The sequence below is a fragment of the Carassius auratus genome, chromosome 5, assembly GCF_003368295.1.
Source record: "Carassius auratus strain Wakin chromosome 5, ASM336829v1, whole genome shotgun sequence".
Classification (NCBI taxonomy): domain Eukaryota; kingdom Metazoa; phylum Chordata; class Actinopteri; order Cypriniformes; family Cyprinidae; genus Carassius; species Carassius auratus.
The window spans coordinates 3,942,758-3,969,004 of NC_039247.1; the positions used below are offsets into that span (position 1 = coordinate 3,942,758).

At 36.3% G+C, this 26,247-nt stretch overlaps 1 protein-coding gene across 1 annotated transcript; it reads left to right on the forward strand.

Annotated features, from left to right (window-relative positions):
• Positions 1–965: 965 nt before the first annotated feature.
• On the forward strand, positions 966–24,013 carry susd2 (sushi domain containing 2). The gene is made up of 16 exons (XM_026244790.1): positions 966–1,192; positions 1,299–1,386; positions 1,513–1,711; positions 2,232–2,380; positions 2,725–2,892; positions 3,544–3,718; positions 3,820–4,021; positions 4,235–4,320; positions 5,114–5,382; positions 5,621–5,764; positions 5,835–5,993; positions 6,667–6,915; positions 7,575–7,853; positions 8,555–8,731; positions 16,192–16,288; positions 22,163–24,013. The coding sequence occupies exons 2-16, from the start codon at positions 1,308–1,310 to the stop codon at positions 22,221–22,223; spliced, it is 2,493 nt and encodes an 830-aa protein (XP_026100575.1). The 5' UTR covers positions 966–1,192; positions 1,299–1,307; the 3' UTR covers positions 22,224–24,013.
• Positions 24,014–26,247: the final 2,234 nt, after the last annotated feature.

Genomic DNA, 26,247 nt, shown 5'->3' on the forward strand with positions numbered 1-26,247 from the left:
ATAATTAACTTGAATTGACGATCGAAACGTTGGCAGTAATTTGCTGCTACGTGTGTGAATATTCATGATATTCAGATTCTTATTGTATATGGTTTTAATTTAAGTCAGTAATTAACTCTAAATTAGTTTCGCATTTTAATGTGCTTTAAAACATCCTTAAATTCTTAATGCATCTATGAATATTGATGAGTAAACAATCGTGCATTTTCACACGTGAAGAATCGAAGCTTTTCGTTTGGCTAAAGCAGGTACATTCATAAAATTGTCTCTTGTTCTTAACGGCTGACTTTAAAAGCAACTTTTTGTCCTTAGGTTACAGTTAAACATTTCAGAAACTAAACTAAAGGATGATAGCGATATCACCTGCCCTCTACTTATGACTTGAATCAATGAATCAGAAGGAGTCACTTCACTGGAGCTGTGAATCACAAAGCTCTTTAAATCATCACGGTACAACGACATTAGTTTACTTATTGTAAATAAATATAGATGTGTTATAAACCAATATTTAATTCGTCTTGTACAAAAGTGCACTGCAATCGTGGTAACAATTTCTTAAATTGTAATAAAATTATACATCATTTAACAAGGTAGGCTGTAACAATAATCTTCGAAAGTTTAATCTTCAGAAGCTTGAAGGCACCTATTTATTTATTTGGTATATTTAATATTGAATAAATTGCAACTTCATTACAGTAGACTATATACACTAAAGTTTGAACGCATCTATGTATGTACTTAATATAACGTTACACATATGCATACTATTGATCATATTTAAATAAAATGCATGTATTCAGTAAATTAAATATTTACAGATGCTTCCATTTTAAAACCGTATATATACACTAATCCGTAAAAGTTTATTTATTTATTGTTTTATAGTTCATTTATTGATTTCAAAGGACTTTAATTCTGAAGCTTTATTTTTGGGCAATGGGCATTCCCGTTATGGTCACATTGATTTGCACACACCCGCTGTGGGCGAATTCCAAAAGTTGCGCGAGGTCGAGTTAAAAACGTTGCAATCCTAATAAATGTACACGTGCAATGATAATGCTTTGCGCAGATAGCAGCATCATAAGAAATACATGATATGTGCGGCACATTTCTTGTGCCTGGAGTTTCATTTATTGCCTCTTGTATGTTTCTGCAAGCTGCAGCGAGTCCTTGACTGTTAAACAGTTACAAGGTACGTCGAGAGAGAGACCTTTGTCACAATGTCATGACTGAGAACCACAGAGTTTAGAGTTTGCATACGACGCCTAAGTTGATATTAACATTTCGGGTTATTCTAGCCAGAAACAATGCTGTGCAAATATAAAAACAACATCCATCTCTGTATGTTCATAGTGCTGCTCTTTCAGCTGTTTTCCAGGACTGCAGGTAAGCTCTTCTTCTTACATGTACTGGACTGCAGTAATAATCAAATGTTGTTTCTGTTGTTAGCCTGTTATTCTGTCTTCTAGACTAGAGAATGCAGTTGAAGCAATGTTTAACTTCCTTTCTTAGCACAGTCATGTGCCAGGAGCTGTGGGGAGAAGTTTAACTCATGCTCCTGTCATGCAACATGTGAATCTCTGAAGGACTGCTGTGCAGATTATAAACTGTTTTGCCTTGACATTCAACCACACTCTGGCTCTTTGCTGGGAGGCACAGACTTTAAAATCCTCAATGCTACATTTGATCAGAGCATTAACCTCACTTGCAGGTAAGAGTGCAAGAAAACTTGATGTTCACTGAAGCGCACAAATCAACTGTTCATAAACACTGGAGACATTTCAAGTTCCTTGCAAGTTTACTGTAATGTCACAACAACAGTGTGTTTTTAAGTATTTGTTCACCGAAAAAGTTTCCATGTCCCATTTGTGTGTGTGTGTGTGTGTGTAGTTAAAGACGCTATAGACACACACACAAGATCATTTTGTCCAGGTTATCTTTGCATTTTGTGTTCAGTAATCACATATTCTGGCATTACGGGAGTTTTGGCTCAATGTTTTTCTCTTGATTTTGCGCTTCAAGTTTTCTAGAACAACGTTTGAGTTCAAATGTTTGTTTGGTACTAGCAGTGGCTTTGGTGAAGGCTGAAAAGTAAGATAGAAATGTTCTCCTGTCACTGCCAGCTTAGGGTGAATAGCTTTTTTGTGTTCCTCAGTTGCTCAGAATAAAGTGTGTCAGATCTGATCAGCGCTATAATAACACTCCAGTGCTGAACAGTGTGTGTTTCACAGGTTTCATTCAGAGATTTTGACAGAGGGCTATGTGGATGAGAGCGGAGTGGGCCACTGTATCACTCCGCTGCTCTACGAGTCGGGCTGGATCCCTTTTGAGGTGTCTACAGATGGAGTTAACTATTACAGATCAGGGCGCTGGCTCTCAGGTGAGCTACAGAAATCATAGTGCACGTGAGGTTTTGTGGGAAAATCAGTCAAAGTGTACCTTATTTGCACATTTCTTATTTATCAGTGAAAGGTATTCAAAATAATTTGAAAAGTTTCAAAAGTGACATTTTTACATAATCTGTTAACCTAGGATATATTCCATTCTAGAACATTTCAGTGTTGTTCTTTGCTAATATTAGTTATGATCGTATGGTTATTGCATTATGGCCGATTAGATATTGTAGTCAGACCTCCCAAATATTGACACAAGTTCATTGTAATATGTGTTTCTTAACGTAGAAGTGTTTCTTTTAATCATAAGGTGTTCTGTCTGATTGATTAGTCCACCACAGTAAGCTGAGTCCTTTTTACAAGATCATTTTTGACAATGCCACAAAGTGGCAGTACTATGGCACTCCTAACGTCAGCGGAGATTTAAAGATGATATGGATCCCATCTCTAATAAAAGCAGAGAGAGTCAACATTGAGCTGTGGGGTTACAATGAGACTGGTGAGTAGAGCACAGATCTATATTTCTGTCTTGTTTGTCTATATCTATATGTCTCCCGTTTCTATCTTTCTATTGCTCATTCTAGCTATTATTCTCATTCTGTCTGGTTTTTTTTTCTATCTGGATGTCAGTTGTTCTGTAATTCTGTCCGTCGTTTTTTCTTTCTGTCAGTCTTTAAGTCATTCTATCTGTTGGCTGTTCTGCCTTTCCGTCTTGTTTGTTTTAGCTGTCGTTCTGTCTGTAGTTTGTTGTGTCTGTCATTTTGAACTTCTTTTTGTCAGTCTTTCTGTCTTTGTGTCTGTCGGTTGTTTTTGTCGTTATGTCTTGCGGTCATTCTTTCTTATCTGTCGTTAGTTCTATTATTCTCTCTGTTGTTCTTTCTGTCTGTCATTTATTCTGTCTGTCGGTTGCTATTTCTGCCGTCATTTGTTCCTTCCGTCATTCGTTCTGTCCTTGCTGTCTGTCTTTCAGGTTGTGCTTCCTGTTAGTCATTCTTTCTCTCTTTCTGTCTGTTACCATTTGTTTTGTCATTCTGTTTGTCGGTTGTTCTTTCAGTCTGTCAGTTGTTCTGCCTTTCTGTCTATCTGTTTATAATCGGTACCGTCTATTGAAAATGCAAATAAAAGATATACATTATTATTAAACTAACAGGAGAGGCATATTCTGCAAACTGGGAGGCTGAGTGGAAGTATTTGTACACCGTGGGCAGAGATGTACCCAACAGTGGAGTTTTCAGTTTCACCCCACAAATCGCAGAACATTCATATTCCCTTTGGGACCTAGGGAGCATGCGGGTCAGTCCCAGCACTAAACCAGACGGAGCCCGGTAACAACTGTTATTAGTTCATATTAGTATTTCTTTTATAGTTTTTAAAATTTAAATTGTCATGGTTCCAAATTCCAATGCAGACATACTTGTCTGTGCAGAGATGTTAACTCACTGTGGAGTGGAGCGCATGCGATCGCGTGGCATCTAGAGGAGGCGTTCAGGAAGGACTCTGCAGGCTGGGCCCTGGAGAAGTGTATCAATTGGGATAAAGAAGAGAAAGCAATGCCCAATTTCCTTACAGAGATCACCGACTGCCCGTGCACACTGGCCCAGGCCCGTGCAGACACCGGAAGATTTCATGTAGGTGTAGAGTAATAAATAAATCTGATATTGTTTTGGACACAAAACATCATTATTTGAGAATTGTTTGTACTCTACCAATTAAAGATTTTGGCAATTAATAATAAATACATAGGGTAAAACAACTATAACTAAATGTGATAAAGCTATATTTGTTTCTTTATTAGAGCTCATTATGCTGAGTTGTGTGTATGTGTGTGTGTGTTTTTTCAGACTGATTATGGCTGTGATATCGAGGCAGGTAGTTTTTGCATTTACCATCCAGGTGCAGTTCACTGCGTCAGAGCCATACAGGGCAGGTAATATACCACTTAAGTCAAGTCGCCTTTATTTCTATAGCACTTCATACAATGCTTAGTATGTCAAAGCAGCTTAGCAATAAACATGAAAATAGCAGAATTATGGAAACCTAACTCAAATTCTGCTGTAAAGCAGTTTTAAAGAATAAAAGCATTGAGTCAGTTCTGTGTTGGTTCAGTTCATATAGGGCTCACAATACATTTACTTAATTGTGATGGCAGTTTCTGCTTCTCTCGATATATAAAGCATAATTTAGCTTTTCCCTTATATCGATACATTTTCTGCCCAGTGGTCTACTTGATCCTCCCAACCTGGCAACCACGTTACAGAACTAAGTGCTGATGATCAGAAAACTCATATAAGTTGGAGTTTAGTGATCGCAGATGATATATTCTGCCCAAACATGTCTTCTCAAAAAGTACATTCTTCTTTCACGCAGTCATTTGTGCTGTTTGTTGCGATTTTAATCTGTGAGCAAACCTTACTAGTTAATGTTCTCTAGATTTGTGCTTATTTGTGATTTGATTTATGCCTATTCCAATTACCTATTGACCAATATGATGTTTTTTTTTGTTTTTTTAATGTGCATATATGCTGGATATGCATGTATAGACACACACACACCTCTCTTGCCATAGAAAATGAATAGTTAAAGTTTAGGTACATGTTGGATTCCGAGATCTAAAATATGGTCATGCAGAATAAGGCATTAATATGTGCTTTGTAAGTACTAATAAATAGCTTTGTGCAGTTTGATTTTTAGTCTGTTAATGTATATTTTTCCCCTTGCAGTCCTGAGTATGGTGCCGGTCAGCAGTGTTGCTATGACAGCACTGGAGCTCAGGTGCTCACAGGAGACTCCATTGGTGGCAGCACCCCAGATCGAGGGCACGACTGGGGGGAGCCGCCATACAAGAAACCCCCCAGAGTTCCAGGATTCTCTCACTGGAAGTATGATGTCATCAGTTTCTACTACTGCTGCCTGTGGTCAGACAACTGCAAATACTACTTCACTCACCGCCCGTCCAGTGACTGCAGAACATATCGTCCTCCTAGAGCAGGTACAGAAAATATCTGTAATCTAGATTTTATTTCATTGAATAATTTTATTTTTAAATGTTATTAATTATAAATTTTTGACACTTACATTGGAAGCCAAAATAGAAAAAGGACATGAACTGATTGAGATATGTCTTGAACCATATGCAAACTTGTCAAAGCTGTGGACTAACTGATAATCTTTAGATTTTTGTGCAAGTGTTGGTTAATGCATCCCTATCTTTTCTATCTTTTCATCAGCTGCTGTGCTTGGTGACCCACACTTCATGACCTTCGATGGTGTGACTTTCACCTTCAATGGGAAAGGAGAGTACAGTCTGGTTCACTCTTCAGACTATGAGCTGTCTGTGCAAGGCAGGACTGAACCGATGAAATTTGAGAATGGTGAGTTCTGGAGCCTTCCGTATTAAGGGTGGATTGGATCAGACCTGGGCTAAGAAAATTGTTCTCACAGGTACTGTTGCTATGGCAACGCGACTCAGTTCGGTGGCCCTGAGGGAGAAAGACTCTGATGTCATCGAGGTGCGTCTCAGAGACCAGGTAGATGAGCTCCAAGTCTTAATGAACCAACAGGTGCTTCCCTTCTCTGAGCAAAAATGGATCGACCTTAAGGGTGAGACCAGCGTATTGATTCTCTCAAAGTCCGCTTTAGCTAAGCACAGTTTAGCAAAAGCACAAAATAGAAAAATAGTTTCTCAGCATCAAATCAACATATTTTACATGGTTTCTGAAGGATCATGTGACACTGAAGACTGAAGTTATGACAGCTGTCACAGGAATAAATTGCACTTAGAATTAAATTATTTATTTTAATTTCACAATATTACTGTTTTTACTGTATTTTTTTATTACGGTAAATTAATGCACCCTTGGTGAGCATAAGAGACATCTTTTATAAACATAAAACAAACCAACCCCAGCGTATTCTTGTAAAATGCATAATTATTGGCAAATAATTGAGCACATAATTGGCCATTATTAATTAGTGAAGCTTAAATATTTGTCATTAAATTATTTTTGTGTTATGTTTTTCTTTTATACGGTTATGGAGTACTTAAGAAGATGTCTGAAAAACAAATGAATGTGTTAAAATCTTGGCATAATTTCTTAATGCAGCCATTGACCTTCACAGTTTCTGTTATACACATTGTTAAAACAAGCACCCATTATCATGTCAGCAAATGTACATGATGAAAAATAGTATAGTCTGCTACGTTAAATGTTGTGTTACTTGTTTGTATATGTGATCTGTTTTACAATCTCTTGTTTTTTGTGTCTCGTTCCAGGTGTTTTTGTTTTTTCCCCTAAACCTACTGATGTGACGGTGATGTTTCCGTCTGGGACAGGGGTAGAGGTCAGGGCAGGTGGAGGGGTCATGACCCTTACCGTCCTACTGCCGCATGACTTACAGAACCACACACAGGGGCTGCTCGGTACAATGAATGACGAGCCTGAAGATGATTTCACCTCTAGTAATGGCCTGATCATCCCTCTCAATAGCAGTGCACGGGATATATTCATTTATTGTGCTGGCTGTGAGTAACCGTTTCACTTTTACATTACATTACATTACTTTATTGCCAGCACAGTTAGTTCAGTCAGTGTGTGATGAAATCGATTGAAACCGAAATTTATGAAAGGCTCCATATGTTGTAAAGGTAAAGTTTACTAATTTAAAGCCATTTCACATTCTTTCTATGACTATTCCATGTGGCTTATGTGGAATCAGGGATTTAGTGTGTCACATAAATACTGTAAATGCATATGTCTAGTTTTTTGTATTATTATTATTATTATCATATCATTATATATATTCATATTATCGTATATTCATATCATATTATTATTTATTTTAGTTGATTGTTATATATGTTTATGTGGTTGCAATGAAAAAAAAATCGAATTACTGTATGCTTTTTTTGTCTATAAATAAAATATTAATTGAAAACAAAGTGTTACTGAAGCTGTATAGCGGTTATAGAAACTGGGTAAATTAGATTTAATTGCACAAGAACAGCTGCAAATAAGTAAAGTACAAGAGTAAACGATTAAAACCAATCTGGTTTTGAGAGCATAATTTAATGCTTTAAAAGACCTTGAAAAGCAATGTGAAACATTTGTAATATTTCATGCTGTAGTTGAAAACCTTTGCCTCTTTTTTCCCCACAAAGTACCATATATTTTTCTTTTCTAGGGGCCATTACGAATGAGTCTTCACTGTTTACTTATGACTCAACCCACCTCCTGAATGAATATTACTATGCCCCAAAGCACGATCCATCTTTCATCCCAAACTTTTCCGTGACTGAAGACCCAGAGGATCCCCTGCTGGAGCCAACGCTGAACCTATGTGTCGGAGAGGGGGCTTCATTCTGTAAATATGACGCACTAAGCATGCGCAGTCTGGAACAAGGCAATGCCACACTGCTGGCCTACCGGAGTCATACGTCCACCAAGAAAGCTCTGGAGCCTGGTAAGTGGAACTATTTCACAGGAAACCTATAGTGAAAAATCTTCTAATATTTTTAGATTTTTATTTTTTTTTGCAGAAATATTAATTGCAATATTTCCTTTCCCAAACTTCTGTATGTTTTAGGTGCTCTCCTAAAAATACATTTTATAATCCATGTATTTCTGGCTTTAAAATCTAATTGGATGAGCCCTGTTCATAGTTGTTTATGTTCTTTCATAACCGATATATATGTACTCATCCTGAAGAATTATGTATTTATGCATCAAAATACCATATATGGCACTAAACATATACTTTTAATTAAAAATAATTAATATACTTAGAATGCATTTAAAAAAATACTTTATTTTTTGTTTTCTAAAAAGGTGCAAATTGTGGTCACCCGAAACTTGTATTAGTGCTTTTAAGATTTTTACAATGCTAATTTAAGTCTTATCAAATGTTATGTATTTATAACTGGTTGTGAGGATAAAGATCAATGCCAGCATTACATAGTGACGTTTTGCATCCCAATAACCTTTAGCTGTTTGCTGCATTTTAAACGCCATCAAATGCAGATTAAATAACAGCGGCATACTGTTGAAAATGTGATCTTTGACCATATCTCAGTTATGAAGCATTGGAGACTTGCATATAATCTGATTGTTATCCGTGTAATTTATTTTTATGGTTTGGTAATGGCTGTGATTTTGTGATCTCAGTGCAATCCTGTGGTTGGTTGTCACCACCTAATCACGGTCAGAAGGAAGGAACCTTGTACCTGGAGGGGGCAACAGTCACGTTCTCGTGTAACAGTGGATACCGTCTCTATGGGTCCCAAGAACGCACCTGTCAAGACGACGGCAGATGGTCTGGACAGGATACGCAATGTGTGGCTGGTAGGTAGAAGTGGAGAGTGAAAATTCTGAGATCAATTACTCATGACATATCATTCCAAACCACTAGATGACAGTGTTTCCCTTTTTAAAGGGTTCCATTTTTTCCTTCATAAATTGATGGCAAAGCTGAATTTTCAGCAGCAGTCTTCAGTGTCACATGATTTTTTTCAGAAATCATTCTAATATGACTAAAGAGACTTCTCTTGTCAAACTGACCGTCAGTCGTGCATACAGACAGAGAGCGCAGCAGTCATACAGACCGACCTGGATGTACTTGCGCTTGTTAACTCTTGACCCCTCGGTCTCATCAGAGCGGAACAATATACTTCCTCTCGATAGGAATCTTCAGGATGGGTCTGTACAGAATCTGATCTGGACTCTCTCCATCAAACACATGAATCGTTTATCTGCTCCACAGCTGCTGAGAATTCATCCCTGCTGGCTCGCTGGCCTTTCTGGGGGTTCGCTGCACAACACTTTACAAAACACATCAGCCTGTGAGCCAAATGATCGCACGCTGAATTTACTGAATGCACGCTATTGCAAACATGTTGGATCATTCGTATTGGGGGGGGAAATAATAAATCGTTTTGGTTGGGTTGGTGCTCAGCCAGTGCTTTGAAACTTGTAGTTTGTCAAACGTGATATTGATCAGTATTTGCCGTTTATTTGCCGGTAGTAAAAGTACATTGTGTGCAAGTACACTTTCTTAATCAATACAGCCGGAGTTACTTGCTTTATCGATCAATGATCGTGGAGTTTATTGTTTAACTTGATAATCATATTTGTGAACTCTGAAACTTTCAGATAAAGGATTTTTATTAAACTCACACAGTTAAATACCTGCAGAGTTACTTTGGATTGTGCAGGCACATCACTGCAGACCGTCGTTCTCCAGCCGCCATCTCGCACAGCTAAACAGATCATTATTTATCATCAGGAAGTTGTAGGAGAGCATTTTTCTTGATATATGGGTGCTCCCAGACCGCTGCGGTCAGACAGGTCAGTAATGTGCCCAGGGTTTTATCAAACTAAATTGGCTTCCCCTCCTCTTTACCTGTCGCACTCTCCTTTACCTTTTTCTCTCTCTCCATGTTTCTCTCTACGTTTTCTCTCTCCCCCACCTGCATTTAATAAAAATAATATCATGCTATTTTCTTTGTTTGTTTTACATTACAGAAAAGATTGTGATACTAATATGACTGTCCTAAGTTCTTTATTTTCAAATGTTAAGCTGTCCAGATTTTTAGTCAGAAACCTACAGGGAGCCATTAAAGCTCCTCATTTGTTGACAGGAGCCACTTTATAAGTGCTTCTCATTACAATTTTGGTAAGATGGGGCATATTGGGTTCCTAAATGCATGTTATAAGCAACCCAAACTCAGAGCAGATGTAGAGATAGAGTTCTCGCGGAGCAACATTTCCTGTAAACCGGGACTTGAAAACAACAACAAAATCCAATCGGTTCACATAACGGTTAATAACGTTATTTTAAAACTTTTTCTTTGCCAATAATAATAATAATAATCCTAACATTAAAATAAAGCGTTTTCTATTCAAAAGAAAAAGAAGAGATCTGGTATCTTAACCCATAAAAAATTGCGTTTTGAGAGTGAGAAAAAAAACAAGTCACATAGGCTCACATTTTATTAGGCTACATTCAGAAATAATGTGCTAAAATGCCAGTAAACCAAAATGTTTACAAACATAAATATATATATATATATATATATATTTATATATATATATATATATATATATATATATATATATATATATATATATATATACACACACACACAGTGGGGATCGAAAGTTTGGGCACCCCTTGCAGAATCTGTGAAAATGAGTAATTTTCAAAAAATAAGAGAGATCATACTAAATGCATGTTATTTTTTATTTAGAACTGTCCTGAGTAAGATATTGTGCATAAAAGATATGAACATTTAGTCCACAAGACAAAAAAATTGCTGAAATTATTAAAATAACCCCACTCAAAAGTTTGGGAACCCTTGGTTCTTAATACTGTGTGCTGTTACCTGATGATCCTCGACTGTCTTTCTGTTTTGTGATGGTTGTGCATGAGTCCCTTGTTTGTTCTGAACAGTTAAACTGAGCAGCATTCTTCAGAAAAATCTTTAAGCTCCTGCAGATTCTTCAGTTTTCCAACATCTTTGCATATTTGAACCCTTTCCAGCAGTGACTTTATGATTTTGAGATATATATATATATATATATATATATATATATATATATATATATGTATATGTATATATGTATGTATATGTACAGTACAGTACAGACCAAAAGTTTGGACACACCTTCTCATTCAAAGAATTTTCTTTATTTTCATGACTATGAAAATTGTAGACTCACACTGAAGGCATCAAAACTATGAATTAACATGTGGAATTATATTTGGAATTACATACATAACAAAAAAGTGTGAAACAACTGAAAATATGTCATATTGTAGGTTCTTCAAAGTAGCCACCTTTTGCTTTGATTACTGCTTTGCACACTCTTGGCATTCTCTTGATGAGCTTCAAGAGGTAGTCACCTGAAATGGTCTTCCAACAGTCTTGAAAGAGTTGTCTTGAGAGATGCTTTGCACTTGTTTGCCCTTTTGCCTTCTGTCTGCGGTCCAGCTTACCCCTAAACCATCTGGATTGGGTTCAGGTCCGATGACTGTGGAGGCCAGGTCATCTGGCGCAGCACCCCATCACTCTCCCTTGGTCAAATAGTCCTTGATGCCTTCAGTGTGACTCTACAATTTTCATAGTCATGAAAATAAAGATAACTCTTTGAATGTTAATGTGTCTCCAAACTTTTGGTCTTTGCTGTATATATATATATATATATATTTTAGGGCTGGTAAGCGATTAATGGTCATAACATGCTAACTGCTCTCTCTGTGTCAGCGGCAGTGCGAACACGGATCTGAATGATCCAGTAAGACTTTGTCAAAGGTTTAACAGACTCGGAGAATCATTGTCATTTAGAAATGAGATCGAGAGGGTGTCTGAATCGAGATCGCGATCTTTTAACGATTAATCGTGCAGCTCGAATGCTACCTATCAAATTATGATTTCAACACTGTATATATCCTACTGTAAGGGTAGGTTTAGGGTTAGGGTAGGTTAATAAAGCCTCACACCTTATTAATATCATGCTGGAAGCAAAATCTGATAGGTAGCACATTTCACTATCAAATTATTTTAATGTGAGTTAGCAAAATCTGACAGGGTAGGATATGGTCATACCAAAGCTGATTGGTTAGACAGACAGAAGCAAAAGATCACTCAAAACTGTCAAGATTTGCTATATAAATAAAACTGTAATATAAATAATCTGTAAAGCTTTTGCAAAATAAAGAAAACTCTTTTCTGTTGTCTCCTTTTCCTTTCTGTGAACTTTGGAACACGTCACAATAAACCGAAACGTAGCACTTTTTTTCCTTATGTTTTGTTAATCTGTCAGTGATTTGAATGCAATACATTTAGTGTAGGCCAATATAGCCTATAGTTTTATTCTGTTTTCTCCATTAACAAGCGCTGCAGCATTTGCATATCTAAATTCCTGTTTAGTTGACACCAAATTTCAAATATAAAATGACATTTAACAAATTAATGACCATTTCAAATTGTAAATTCTGTTCGGAACAAATTTTTTAGAATTTTGTTTCTGTTCCTGTCAAAAAAAAATTCGTTTCTGGTTTTCAGTTTCGTTCCTTGAACTGGTTCAGAGTCCTGCTGTCCTAATCCTAATGTCCTAATGTCCTAATAATAACACTAAGTCATAATTCTTTTTAGATTTTTAATAGTGCAGCCCAGTCTTTCTTAACCTTTAGCAGGATTTCCCCTCTATCTCTGAATGTGAATGTGTATTAACAGGTACTGACATACACAGTGTTGTTAGTAGCACTTACAGTCCTGTTCCGCATGTACATACTATGCACTTATTATAACAATTACTATAACTGGGTAATAACTAGGTACTATCCCTGAACCTACCTGTAAACCTAACCTTAACCAATGTATTCACCTAATACTAGCCAGTACTTTCTTGGGTAAATAAACTGTAAGAACTTTAAAATAGTGTATAACTCTGTTGTTCATGAGAATGACGTGAGACCATTTTGGAGGGTTTTTTTCATTTACAAAAGTAATTTTTCAGCTGTCATAAAAGTTTCTGACAGATCTGCTCTAGTTACCATGAAAGCACAACCAACAGATAACCTCCCTCTGTACATGAACATCTTTTCATTCTTATGGTGTGGCCATATCTATAGTCTTTATCTTTGTTTTGACTGGTGCTCATAAGAACTGACATGTATCGTAGTATCTTTAGTGAACAAGGTGTTCAGGCCGGGACTCCACCTCCACTTGAATTGATAGTCCCACTAACCTCTGCTTACTCCCATGTTTTAAGTCAGTGTGGTGTCTCAGTCATCTTTCTCCCTCTGTTCTCCCTCTCTCTTACTCTCTCCTTCTCTTTCTTTTGTTTTGGCTACTGGCTGATAAAGGTTGACATTCTAGCCCACATCCCTGTCAAGCATATCAGTGGTGCTGGGATCGGGCCTGTAATTGACTTCCCATTACAGCGCTCAGAACCCCCGGCAAATAACCCTCAACGGTTAGTTATTTGCATGCATTCCAGCCCAGTTCATATTCAGACGAGCAAAAAGCAAGAAAGTGAGGGTGAAATGAAGGAAGTGGCAATCATGTGGTTCTTTGAAGAGCTAAAACCAACAAATAATTCAACAATCTGATGATTTTTTTCCTCAATCATAATTTCAAACATCTCCCAAACAATGTGTGCAGAATTTGTTTCAGATATTAATCAGTAATTTTAACTAGTGAAAGGAATGAAACAAAATCTCTTTTTACCTAATGTAATCAAAAATGGCAGTTGTTCTAGATTAGATAGTATAATATTGCTTACTGGTTCATAATGTAATTATTCAGTTAAATTAAATTTCTTAAAGTTATTTTCTCTTTTCTATTTAGTACACAAAATAAGTTCACAAAACCGTATCAACAATATGGCAGTATCTATATAGATTTAAAATTTACTGAAATTTAAAAAAATGGTGACACTTTTTGCTAATTTACATTTGTGTATAAGCCATCTCAAATGAACACACATTAAATTGTAAATTTAAATCTAATAATTTTCTATCCAACTAGAAGTGTGTTTTTAATGGGAATGCATTGTTCCTGTTGAATAAACTAATCTGTAATGAAATTTAAGGTTGATTGTCAATTTGATTACCAATTTTATCAATTTGATGTTATAGCCCTAGTTTTGAGAGTTAAATAGCGCTGTTTGTCGAGTCTGACCTCATGAAGCCCATCTGGACTGTGTGTTTGTATAAATGTGAGTCACTGCACTGCAGATGGCCTGAGTCTCAACATATGGCACTGATGCTGTACCGCTTTGTCAACTGGTACTAACTCTCTATCCGTAAAGAGGCATAAGATGGGAAAAACGAGGCTATAGGGAAGGGAAGAAGTCTATTAGGGAGAGCAGTAGATGTGAAAAAGAAATCATCTCTCCAAGTTCCAAGAACAGAGAGGGATATATTTATTCATAGAGGACACTCGCATATGAATGCACATCCCAATGAGACAGTCATAGGCCTGGGAGGATGCAAAACGGCATGATGGGAGGGGGGCATGGAGAAATGACAGACAAAGCTGCCAGTGAAAATCTGTTGTGACAGATTGAACTCCGCTGCAGAGAGAGGAGGAATATGATGCAGAATAAAACTGACAATGCGAGTTTAGCCACTAACTTGCTCTTTTTTGTTGTTCCAAAGGCAACATGTCGTCAGCATTGTTCCAGGTCACCTGCAGCCCTCTTGTGTGTTTGAGGGGCTAAAAAACATGTGCAGAAACAATGAGCTCTGCATTGTTGATATCAAATATACCTTGTTGACTGATTGCAGTGCAGTAAAGACAGAGCTGTATAGATTATAAAGTGAAACGAGCAGGAGCTGTTCACCTTAAATGCTGAGCATAATTAGTGATACTTTGAAAAAACATCACTATTTTAATGGCTCATACTACCAATCAAAAGGGATTGGTAATTTTTTTATTGTATGTGAAAGAATTCTCTTATACCAAAGCTGCATTTGGTTAATCAAAAGTACAGTGAAAACATTATTATTGTGAAATAATAATTATCATTTATATTAAAATTATTTCTGTGATGGCAAACCTGAATTTCCAACAGCCATTACTGCAGTCTTCAGTGTCACATGATCCTTCAGAAATTATTCTAATGTGCTAATTCAGTGATCAAGGAACATTTCTTATTATCATCAGTATAGAAATCAGTTGTGCTGCTTAATATTTTTTCTGAAAACTGTAACAGGGTTATTATAGTTGACTAAAACCATAAAAACAGTTTTGTTACTTGAATTAAACTTTAAATAAAATATCAAAACTTAAACGTACTTTATTTCAGCTCATTGCAATGCAAAGGCAACATTTCATGTAGTTTTTGTTCTTAGATGAAAAGAATGTTCAGCTGGCATTTAATTTAAATAATTTTTTGTAACAATATAAAAGTATTTATTTTCATGTTTGATCAATTTAATACCTTTTTAGTTAAATAATAGTAGTAATTAAAAAAAAACTCCTCAGAATGACACCTCAAATTATATTTTATTGAACTGATGACAAAGCAAACAAAACCTGGCTCACCCAGATCACATTTACAGTAACTCAAAACACCTTAGCAACACCCCGACAACCACTAACAAACACTAACAATGCCATATTAGCCACATTCTGGGACCTGAAGGTTCCAGTTCAGTTCAGATGATGTATACACACACCTTTCTTTTGAGGAACTTCTTTTCAGTGATTGGTTTTGATCAACCTGTGTTCAGGCGCTCTTACATACAAATACATTTATCCTGCAGCCATATATCAGAATGTGGTATAACACACAGGGGTATATTAATCAGAAACTTTAGGAAGGAAGTCTCAGGACATGACAGGCGAGTGTGTGTGTTTGTGTGCCTGTTTCGTTCAATGAGCTTTTGATTTGTCAGTAGTTTTCTCCAGTGTCGGAACAACATGCGAAATGCACCTGGCTAAGACTCTCGGAAATCGTTTAACCAAACATGTCTTCGGACCTGTTTGACGTGTCAGGAATTTAGCCTGAGGCCAAAGGAGACTTGTGGTTCTAATAAAGAACACCGTTTTATTTGCATTGGAAAGCGCAACTGATTATTTAACCATTTATCAAGAGCACTCAACTGAATAAAATGCAAAGCAAGATTGGATCCTGCATGTCAGCTGTTGTATTCATCTTAAGTTACTTTGGATAAAGGTGTCTGCTAAATAAAAATGTACAGAATGCAAATACAGCGTAATGTTGCACACTCATATTACACAGGGGGAGGCACAATGATGTATTATTAATTACAAACAAATGTGTATTTCCAGATAATACGTTAGCCATTGTCCTGGGGAGTGTTGGTGCAGTGTTGGCGCTGGCTGTCATGGTGATAGCAATCGTTGTGTACACAAAGAAACAAAAGAAGTGAGTATGAATGTGTTTCTTTTTGTTGTCCAAATATGTTGTACATTTGTTTAGTAGAAATATGTTGAATATTTGTTGAAATCATGCCATTTAAAAAATACTTGTAGAAAAAAAAATCAGTTTTGTTATTTTTTTATTATTTTCATATCATTCAAACCCTTGCTTGTATTGTGTCTGAATATGCATAGTTGAGTGCTACATATACTAATAAATAACCATATATACTATATAGCTGTGAATGGCTATATAGTATTAAGCCACATAAAAGGAGTTGTGAATAGCAGTATAGAGACACAATGATGCTGGTAGGTCATGTGATCGAATTCATACTATATAGAATGTACTTTATAACACTTTGTGAAGAAAGTTTTTAAACCAGATATAGTGCCTACTAGAAATTATGCAGTTTCAGACACAGATTATGACTGTTTCTTCCAATAGAAGACACACAAGATATGCAATGGTCACTGTTTCTATGCATTTAGTTTGGATTTGGTAAGATTTCTAAAAATGTTTGTGAAAGACGTCTTTTGTGCTCACTGACACAGCATTTATTTATTCCTGTAAGGGCAAAGCTGCATTTTTACCAGGCATTACTCCTTTCTTCAGTGTCAATTATTCAAATATGAAGATTCAAAGATTTAATTGAAAGATTAAGTCTTCATCCATTGAAATCGCATGGATTACTAGGGGTGTGACGGTTAGTATATAACCGTGAGACCGGCGGTTATAGTTGAACACTGTCATTAGAACTGTATAACCGGCAAAACCGTGTCATTAAAATATTTTTTACAAACATTTTTTATCAAAAATTATTTTCATTTTTTAGATAGGATCATAAGATCCGCAATATATCGGGAAACATGGTTTTTACCACTTAATGAAGTTTTGTAAATCGTCAGACATATTTACCACTTCATTAAATTTTGCTTTGTAGAAAACCTTTCTTAAAAACGAATTTCGTTTTTTACAAATTTTATCTTAATTTTAATAAATGTTTCATCAACCAATTGCATGTATTTTAATAAATAAAAAGCAAATATAGCAGACAATGATAACCGTGACATGGAAGCACCAGCGCGCCGCGTTCACTTGCACTGCACTGTGAACTAGAGCGCATCTCATCGTAATGAAACTCAGCGTAGGCCTATGCCTCATACATTAGCATTAAATATTTTTGCTGCATCCTTTCTAGAATAGACGGGTGTGGCTTTGAAATTTGCTCAAAAAACTGTGGCGCGGATGATGAGTTTTGTGACACATCTCCTTAATAAACGGAGGTCTGAAATCTCTGCCCCTTTACCGATCAGAGCGCGCGCTGAAACGGAGTTAACCCGCTATCTCCAAGAACAACCAACTGACTCTACGACAGATCCACTAGCATACCCCCCCCCCCCCAGCCCCCCCCCCCCCCCCACCCCCCCCCCCCCCGACGGTTATGTTATGAACCGTCACATTTGACTCACGTCATAACCGCCATCACCAATTCTGAAACCGGCACACCCCTAGAAATAATACAGTACAGTTCTCCAAATCTGCCTTTTGTGTTGAATGAGTTTTGAACCATGGTGGTGCATCTATATTGTAAATTACAGAATGTTCTCTTTTTAGGGTGAACTATTGCTTTAAATATGCCAGTCAATATTTTTGTAGATTTGTCTCACAAAAAAAAAACAGGCTTTTTCTGATGAATTAATGTGACAATGTCAAGCAAAAGCGTCACGGGATGATTTGTTTGAACTTCCAACTGAAATGTGTGCTCATGTCATGTACAGTCTTGATACGTGATGAAGATAAACGCATAAAGCTCAGCTGGGACGGATATACCTCGTATATATACACATTCAAGGAAGACATCAGAGACATGATAGAATTCAACTGTTTTCCAGTGTAAACGCATGATTTATATTACCTATTTATCATTCCTGATCCATTTTCACCCTCATGCCTGTGATTATTTATTTATTTATATATATATATATATATATATATATATATATATATATATATATATATATATATATATATATACAGTATATACATACATACATACACACACACACACACACACACACACACATATATATATATATATATATATATAAAATCATCAACAACAAAGATGTCAACTGATGTTAACTCTCCTCTGCTAACCTTTTCTGCCCCCCACACTTTCAGTTAGATCATGTCTAGAGTTTCAGCCATGGGGGGTAATATGTCTCACCTGCCCCTCATAAAAGCCATCCCTCTTTCATCCTGTGGGGGAAGGTAATCAGAGAGTGCCGGAGACAAAGGTGCACACCTGTATTGAGAGAGATGTACCGTTGCCCTCCTATCTTTACAAATGTGCTGATAAATCTCAAGGGTGTGACACAGACCCCTTCATTATACCCCTATGCGTTCCGGCAGTAACTTTACATAACACTCACGGCACTTCAATAGCACACTTTTCAACTCATGAGTGATTTCAATAGAGTTTGACTTTACAGTGTTGCTAAAATAACGACATGACTCTGTCACGTATAAAAAGTTTTTGCAGAGCATGTTCCATTCTACAGAATTAGAAGAGCTATCTTGGAAATAATTATAATGTGTTGGAAGGGTTTCTATGCTGTCTAAGTAGTTAACTTAATATGTTTTGGAACAGATATATTGTTTGTGTTTTATTTTATCATTTGTTTTTATGTGTGTAATTATTTACTCATTTATTCATAAATAAATAAAATAAAATAAATGTTCTGTTCCAAAACCTATTAAGTTAATTAATACAGTTAAATATTTGCTGTATATATTGCCATAAACATAAATCATTTTAAAGCTGTGATGAACATCATCACTGATTATATACAGTAGGTAAATACATGCACTAAAATAATATCTTGGACAATATCTACAAATGACAGAATGTGTCTGTAAGGGGCAGAGTTACAGTTAAGGTTAGTGTATCGCTGCCATTATTAGCTTATTTTAAGAACAGTAGACACAGTAAAAAACACTTATGATGTGCACCGTTGTGTTCTCTTTTCTATTCTTCTGAGGAAATTTTCATCCCCATCAGGAAAGCAAAACATGTACACTGAATTGCATGAGAAAAATGCTAAATTCTGTATAATGCCATCCAATAGATACACACAGGGAACAAAAGAAACAAATATCTCTAGAACAAATATTTATAGATCTACTGAAGAAGCAGAATGGTATAAGATCAAAGTGCTTGTTTTCAGAGACGTTTATCCCATTGGAAAAATAAAATGCATTAAAAAATACAATAAAATAATAATAATAATACAAATATTGGTAACACTTTACTTTAAGGTTCCGTTAGTTAATTTTAGTTAATGTATTAAAAATACATTTCTTACAGTACATTTTTGTTAATGTTTATGAAAATACAGTTGTTAATTGTTAGTTCATGTTAATTCACAGTGCATTAATTTGTTAAAAAGCCCAACATTTGATTTAAAAATGCATTAGTAAATGTTGAAATTAACATGAACTAAGATTAATAAATGCTGTAGAAGTATTGTTCATTCTTGGTTCATGTTGACTAAAGTAGTTATCTAATGTTAACTAATAAACTAATAAACCATTGTAAAGTTACCAAAATAATTATAATCTACGATATCCATCCATCCATTCTCTATACCAGTTATCTTTATGTTTGTAGGAATTCAAGACAAATTCTTTGAAAGCAAGTCTGAATATCTAATTTTGTTTCTCAAGTATTTTGTTATTTTTAGGATGGATTAAGGTCCTGCTCTATGTCAGGTGTCTTTAAAGGGATACTCCAACCCAAAATGAATTTTTTTTCATTAATCACTTAACCCTATGTCATTCCAAACCAAATACACAAATAAAACTAAAATAATGACTTTATTCAACAATTTGTGTCACTCCACATCAGCGCAGCCCCATTTTGGAGAATCTGAGCAGTACTCAGGCAGCTTACGCTCTTCTGTGCAAGCGTTACTTGCAAATCAAAGCATAAATACACGTAGAAACATATCTTTATGTCGAGTACAGCTCAGATTCTCCAAGATGGGGCTAAGGTGCGATAAGAAGAGATATGGGAGAGCAAATTGTTGAATAAAGCAGTTATCATTTGTTTTATTTGAGTACAAAAAGTATTCGTTACTTCTCACCGCACTATACTTGGCTGAATGTCACATCACTTTCACTTTTTTTTTCACTTTTCACTGTTGAACCACTGATGGCAGACTATTCTGACAATGTCTTTCATACTTTACTGGACCTTGATAGTGTATATTACTTGACAGTCACAAGCCTCCAGGTTTTCATCCAAAATATCTTTAAATAAGACGAACAAAGCTTTGACGGGTTTGGAATGACATTGGGGGGGGGGGGGGGGGGATAAGTGATAAATAACAAAATTTTCATTTTGGTGTGGAGTATACATTTAACTACAGCTTGTAAAAAAATTCAGTTATGAACAATGCACTTATTGAATCCTCGAATTGAGAAATAATTTTGGTGCTATATTGATATAGGGGTGGGTCAACAGTGTGATTATACGGAAGATAATTACATGCAGGTATTTTTAAAGTAAAAATACAATACAATAAATATGTGTGTACACAATAAGTGCAATGACTCCAAGATTATTATTTTTTTCATTAAAGAATCAAATATCAATAAATAACATTTTTACCTTTTTGCATCTACTCTTTTGTCTTTAAACTAAAAGTCTTAGTTTGATAAAAACAAAATGTCAATTTTTCCATTACATCCACTTCAGGTCCTTCTTTGTGCACACGTTGTGTATACTGTAATTGTGTGTTTGTGGTGTATAGCCTATGTGTGTCTTTATGTAGCCACATATGTATCCGTGTCGGCATCGGTGTGTTTCTTTTGTTCCTCCTTTCATCTCTGTGTTCATGTGTGTGTGTGTGTGTGTGTGTGTGTGTGTGTGTGTGTGTTAAATGCTTACCTGACCCTGACACCCTGGTACTTTCCAGCGATTGGGTTTCACAGCAGGCCTCAGCAGGCCTTTCTCCTTCCCATTACAAAGTCATTAACACTGAATCTCTCTCTCTCTCTCTCTCGCTCTCTGATGTGCAATTATGGTTCCTCATTCTGGTCCTATCACACATCAAAGACAGAGCAGGGGCCCACACAGGAGAGATAGTTATCGGTAAACAAGTATGCCCATTGAACATTTAATGTATCTTGTAATTATAAAGGCTCATGGTGTGTATGAAGCTTCTAAATATTTAAGAAATTCAGTTGGTGAGGAGTTTATGTAGTGCTGCCAAATTCACGCTAAATATTTGGGCTACAAAGAAACTGCTTGGGTAAGAAAGGCAAAACGCTTGTATCTGATAGTCTTTCAAAAGAATTGTTTTTAAATAGGTAAATCCGTTCTTCAGTGGTTCTTGGCAGGACCTTAAGTTTAGTTACTTAGTTCATTGCTTTATTTTAAGTTGTATTTGGTTTGAAGCTATCTATATGCTAGAGTACGTTGAGTGTATGTACATGCATAGACCGACTTTCTTTCAAACTAGTTCTCATACCTTTGTCTGTTAGGCTGTGATTTATACATCCAAGAAAAAGATGATAGTCTTAATGAGCTCTTGGAATGCCATATAGAAAAAGCCTCAAGGATGTTTCTGAACATAATGGTGCGGACAGATCCAAAGAGCCAGGACTTTCTGTACACCTGTGGGTAGCCAAAGGGAGGAGACCTGTGTGTGTGTGTGTGTGTGTGTGTGTGTGTGTGTGTGTGTGTGTGCGTGCAAACATGCAATTTGAATGCTTGAAGGTTTTCACATGAGTTTCTGAAATATAACATAGCCATTCTTGATGAGTATACATTTTAATAACTGTTTAATTTTATTACATTTTTCTTTTTCTCAGAGAATCGATGAAACATCAGGACGACAAGGTGACTTATCAGCAGCATGGATCACATCTTTGATATTCATCAGAGGCATCATGTGCGCATTCTTATACAGATGTAAAAAGATTTTAATATGTTTTAAGGATACTGAAAAAGAAACACAAATGTCAGGGCATTTTAAAACTTCTCCATGACCCCAAAACACCCTCAGACCCCAGAGCGTTAACAGTATTAGACTATATTTAAATCTGTGTTTCTAATTTAATGTTCTTTGTTTGAACTGTATTGTCCGTGGACAGAAGTTTAGTGTGTTTCTGTCAGTCTGCTAATATTGTAAAAAATCTGATTATGAGATTAGGTTAATGGCTGCTTCTAGAATTATCCACCGGGGTAAGGCTGCACCAGCCATTTGTAAGTTCTTACTTAAATTAGAACGTTAATTCCACACTAGAGGTTTCGTAACCACTAGCTAGTTGCTCCGTAAAGTTATGCGAAGTCATATAATATGATGTTTAACCTAACTCATCCTATATAAACCTTCAAATACACAAGCAGAACTTGTTTAAATATACATTTTAATTTATCCTTCATTCTAACTTCTTTTGTCTCATGTATACTAACGGTAAAAACAAGTTTAAATAAAAAATGATACAATAATTACATTAGTCTATGTAAATAACATTCAGAAACTTTAATTGAATTCAATAAGGATCAATAAATACTGAAAGAAAAGAAAAACACAAGAAATGCCATTTATTTATAATTTCATCTCAAATGCAACACGGACCAATGCGCACAGAGCCGCGCTGTAGATGGGTTGTTGAACATTCGCTAAAAAATAAACTAAGTAAGTTTTTTCACATGGGCCTAATTGTTGTCTTAGTACGTGAGCGTAAATGTCAGCAGCGTCACATATGCCTAAAGGATTGCAGGTTGTCGTCTAAAAGAAGAGCATATTGATGCATTTCATTCTAACCATTACTCCTAACCAGACGCTTCCTTAAATATTTAGTTTATACATAGTTACACTTTAATTAAGTGTAATGGTGCAACAAAAAAATATTTAGCAGTGTGTAAATTGTAACTTAGTGCCCATTTACGTCAAAACATCGCTAAATTGTAACTTACGTACAGCTGGTGCAACCGGCCCCTGGTATGTAATGCTAACTTACTGTACACTGCTAGTTATGCCTTTTAAGTTGATTCTAGATTTGTGTTGTCTAGCTATGTGCCACAATTTTGAGACTCCAGCATGTCCTTAGGACAGTAAACAATAGATCTGTTCCAAAACCTATTCAGCTGCCCATTTTAAGGCATCAAGGAGCTTCTGAAAAGGTATGATTCACAATGATGCCACCTTCTAAAATACTCAAATATCACAGTTAATTCACTGTATTTAGTTAAGATGAAAGAAAATTGTTTAGCCAAAATGTATTTCAAATACAGTATATGCTTAATATGTGTTGTAGAACTGCACTATAAAAAAAATAAAATAAAAAGGTATAAAATCAGTAAATCAAGTCAGCATGTTTTTCCATTACTTTAACTCATCCAATTAATTTAATAGAGGCAGTTTAATATAATTTAAGTTGAACTGACTCGCACAGCCAATTTGATTACACTTAAAATGTTATGTTACAGTTTAACACAATTTAAAGTCTGCAGATTCGACGGAGACTCCTGAAATTCTATAATGGTTAGAATACTGTTTAGAGGGCAGTTGCCTTATAGTAGACCAAAATCAAGGCAGCTCACTACTGGAACAGAGCACATGTGTGAGTTTGCAGTTCTTCATACTCCTGTATCAGCCTTTTTTTTACATCTTTTTGTCTACTAAGTTTGATTTTGAAATAAAGCCTCAAACGGTGTTCATTTTGTCTCATTTTACACAAACACACACACACACACACACACACACACACACCGCAAATATCACTGGCATAACAAAAGCTGGCTCTGGATCTTTGTACAAGAGCAAATGTCCACTGAAAGCCTATCCATGTTCTAGCCACAGGTCCCCTAAATAGTGCTTGCACTGGAGTAACATTTCCTTGGGAAAACAAATGCGGGGAAGAGAATGGGAAACAGGAGGTATGTACAGCCCATGCCCTGATGACTCTGAGCGATAGATGGTCAGCATGTGCGGCCGCTGCTTACCCCAATTAAAATGATCTGGACCACTTGAAGAGAAGTGTTTCCACTGTGTATGTGATTTGAACTAGCACTTTTTCCCACTTGCAGATGTTCAGTGTGTCTTTTGCCAAACATTCAGTTTCAGAGGTTGCTTTAAAACGGTAAAACGCACAACTGTTGTGGAGCTCTACACTGGTGGTCCTCACAGATAAGACGTTTAATCATACTTTGTTCCAATTTCAAATCTTTCATGTGTTAGTCTGTGTTGGGAAGGAGATGCAATGGAGCAGGACTCATATGAGGTTAGTCAGACTTCAAATGAGATGAATACGTTCTTTGTGAAAGCTTTCAATGTGCTTGTGTTTATTTAGCTTGATTAGTTTAACTGAAGTAAAATGCAGGTACGTTTCTCTTGATTTGTTCTGGCCTGTTTACCTTCAAAGCCCAAATTTCTCATTACATTAGGCTTTTATCCTGTTAAACAGTGGGATTTAACACATCTTCTGCTTGTCTGACACTTTTGTGCAGGTGTAAATGTTGATAAAACTTATGTCAGCCAGTCTTCTAATCCATCAGCTTCAGATATCCAGACACCTCAACACCTTGAGAATTCCCAGACTCACCTTGGATGGGAGTTGAGCGATCTGACTGAAGACAAATGGGTCAAAAATCAGTTTCAAAACTTACCACTTGAATTGTATGGTTTTATCTTGTTGTTGACGCAATGAAACATTTGTATTGAGTCTACACAATAAATCTGCGTTGATGTTTTCTGAGCCTGGTTTTTGTGTTTAGATTGAGTTTGAAGGCTAACTTGTGTGGTGTATTTAGAGTTAGCCAGGGTTGCCATAATGCTGCGACAGCACTTCTTCTGCCACGTTACCTTCAAGACATCTACTTGAACCATGAAAGAAAGAGCAGAGTCCGGGTTTTGAAGAATAGTCACACTGGTAAACTTCCGCTTGAGTTGATTTACTGTAAAGCCATTTTATTTATTCATAGCAAACCATGAATGTGAGGAAGTTTGGAGGAAATAAACATGAACTCTGTAAATGGGTAATTTCTGGTTGTAATGTTTTCAGCTTGACATCTTATAAAGTCATCTACTGTTAAAAACAATTTTATAAAACGGAAACTGGAACAAAAGGAATTATGCAAGTATGAGCTGAAAACAGGTTGTTTTCTTTTGCTTTGACATCAACCTTTCTTTAAAAAATACGACAACGCGTAGACTGTTGACCTCTTATTTTGAATCAGTCACATATTTGATCATTATCCTCACCAGTACTTTCCAGAACTTCTGGAGTGGGCAGACAGTATGTCTTTCATCATCCCCTGAGTCACTTCTGTTTTTAACATTCTGCATCATTCTGCGGAGGCCACAGGAAAGGCCTGTACCTCGCTTTACTACACCACAAAGCGGGAGTGGAGAAAAAAAATGCTCACTCCTCCTTCACACATGTATTCCCCCTTTCCATTACAACGGAAACCATTAGAGTTCCCATCAATCCGCCACCTTTTTGAGGCAAAGCTCTAGGAATTGGCAGCTGCAGAGAAGTGCCAGCTCAACAAACATCCACTGCGTGCAAAGATATGGAAATTATGGAGTTATAAATATTTCTGCGCTAGATGTCTTTCATATATTCACTTCTTTTTTTTTTTCCTTGGACATTGTCTCAAAGTTTGTATTCCAGTTGTTTGCTTATAGCTTCATCGTCTCAGGGCATGCAAATTCTCACTGACTGCAGTCAATTCTTTTTATTTCTTCGCTTCCCTCCTCATTTCTCTTTGCCAACCAAGCTTGAAGACAACATGTAATCTCTGGTGTCTTAATTCAATTAAGGCCTATCATATTTCTTCCATCTCTTGTATACCACCATGAGTATTTAGCTTTGGAACTGTACCCTCCTGCCAACTTAAACAGCGCTGTTTTTTCAAAAAAGCTTTTAGATTGTTCCGTCTGACTTCA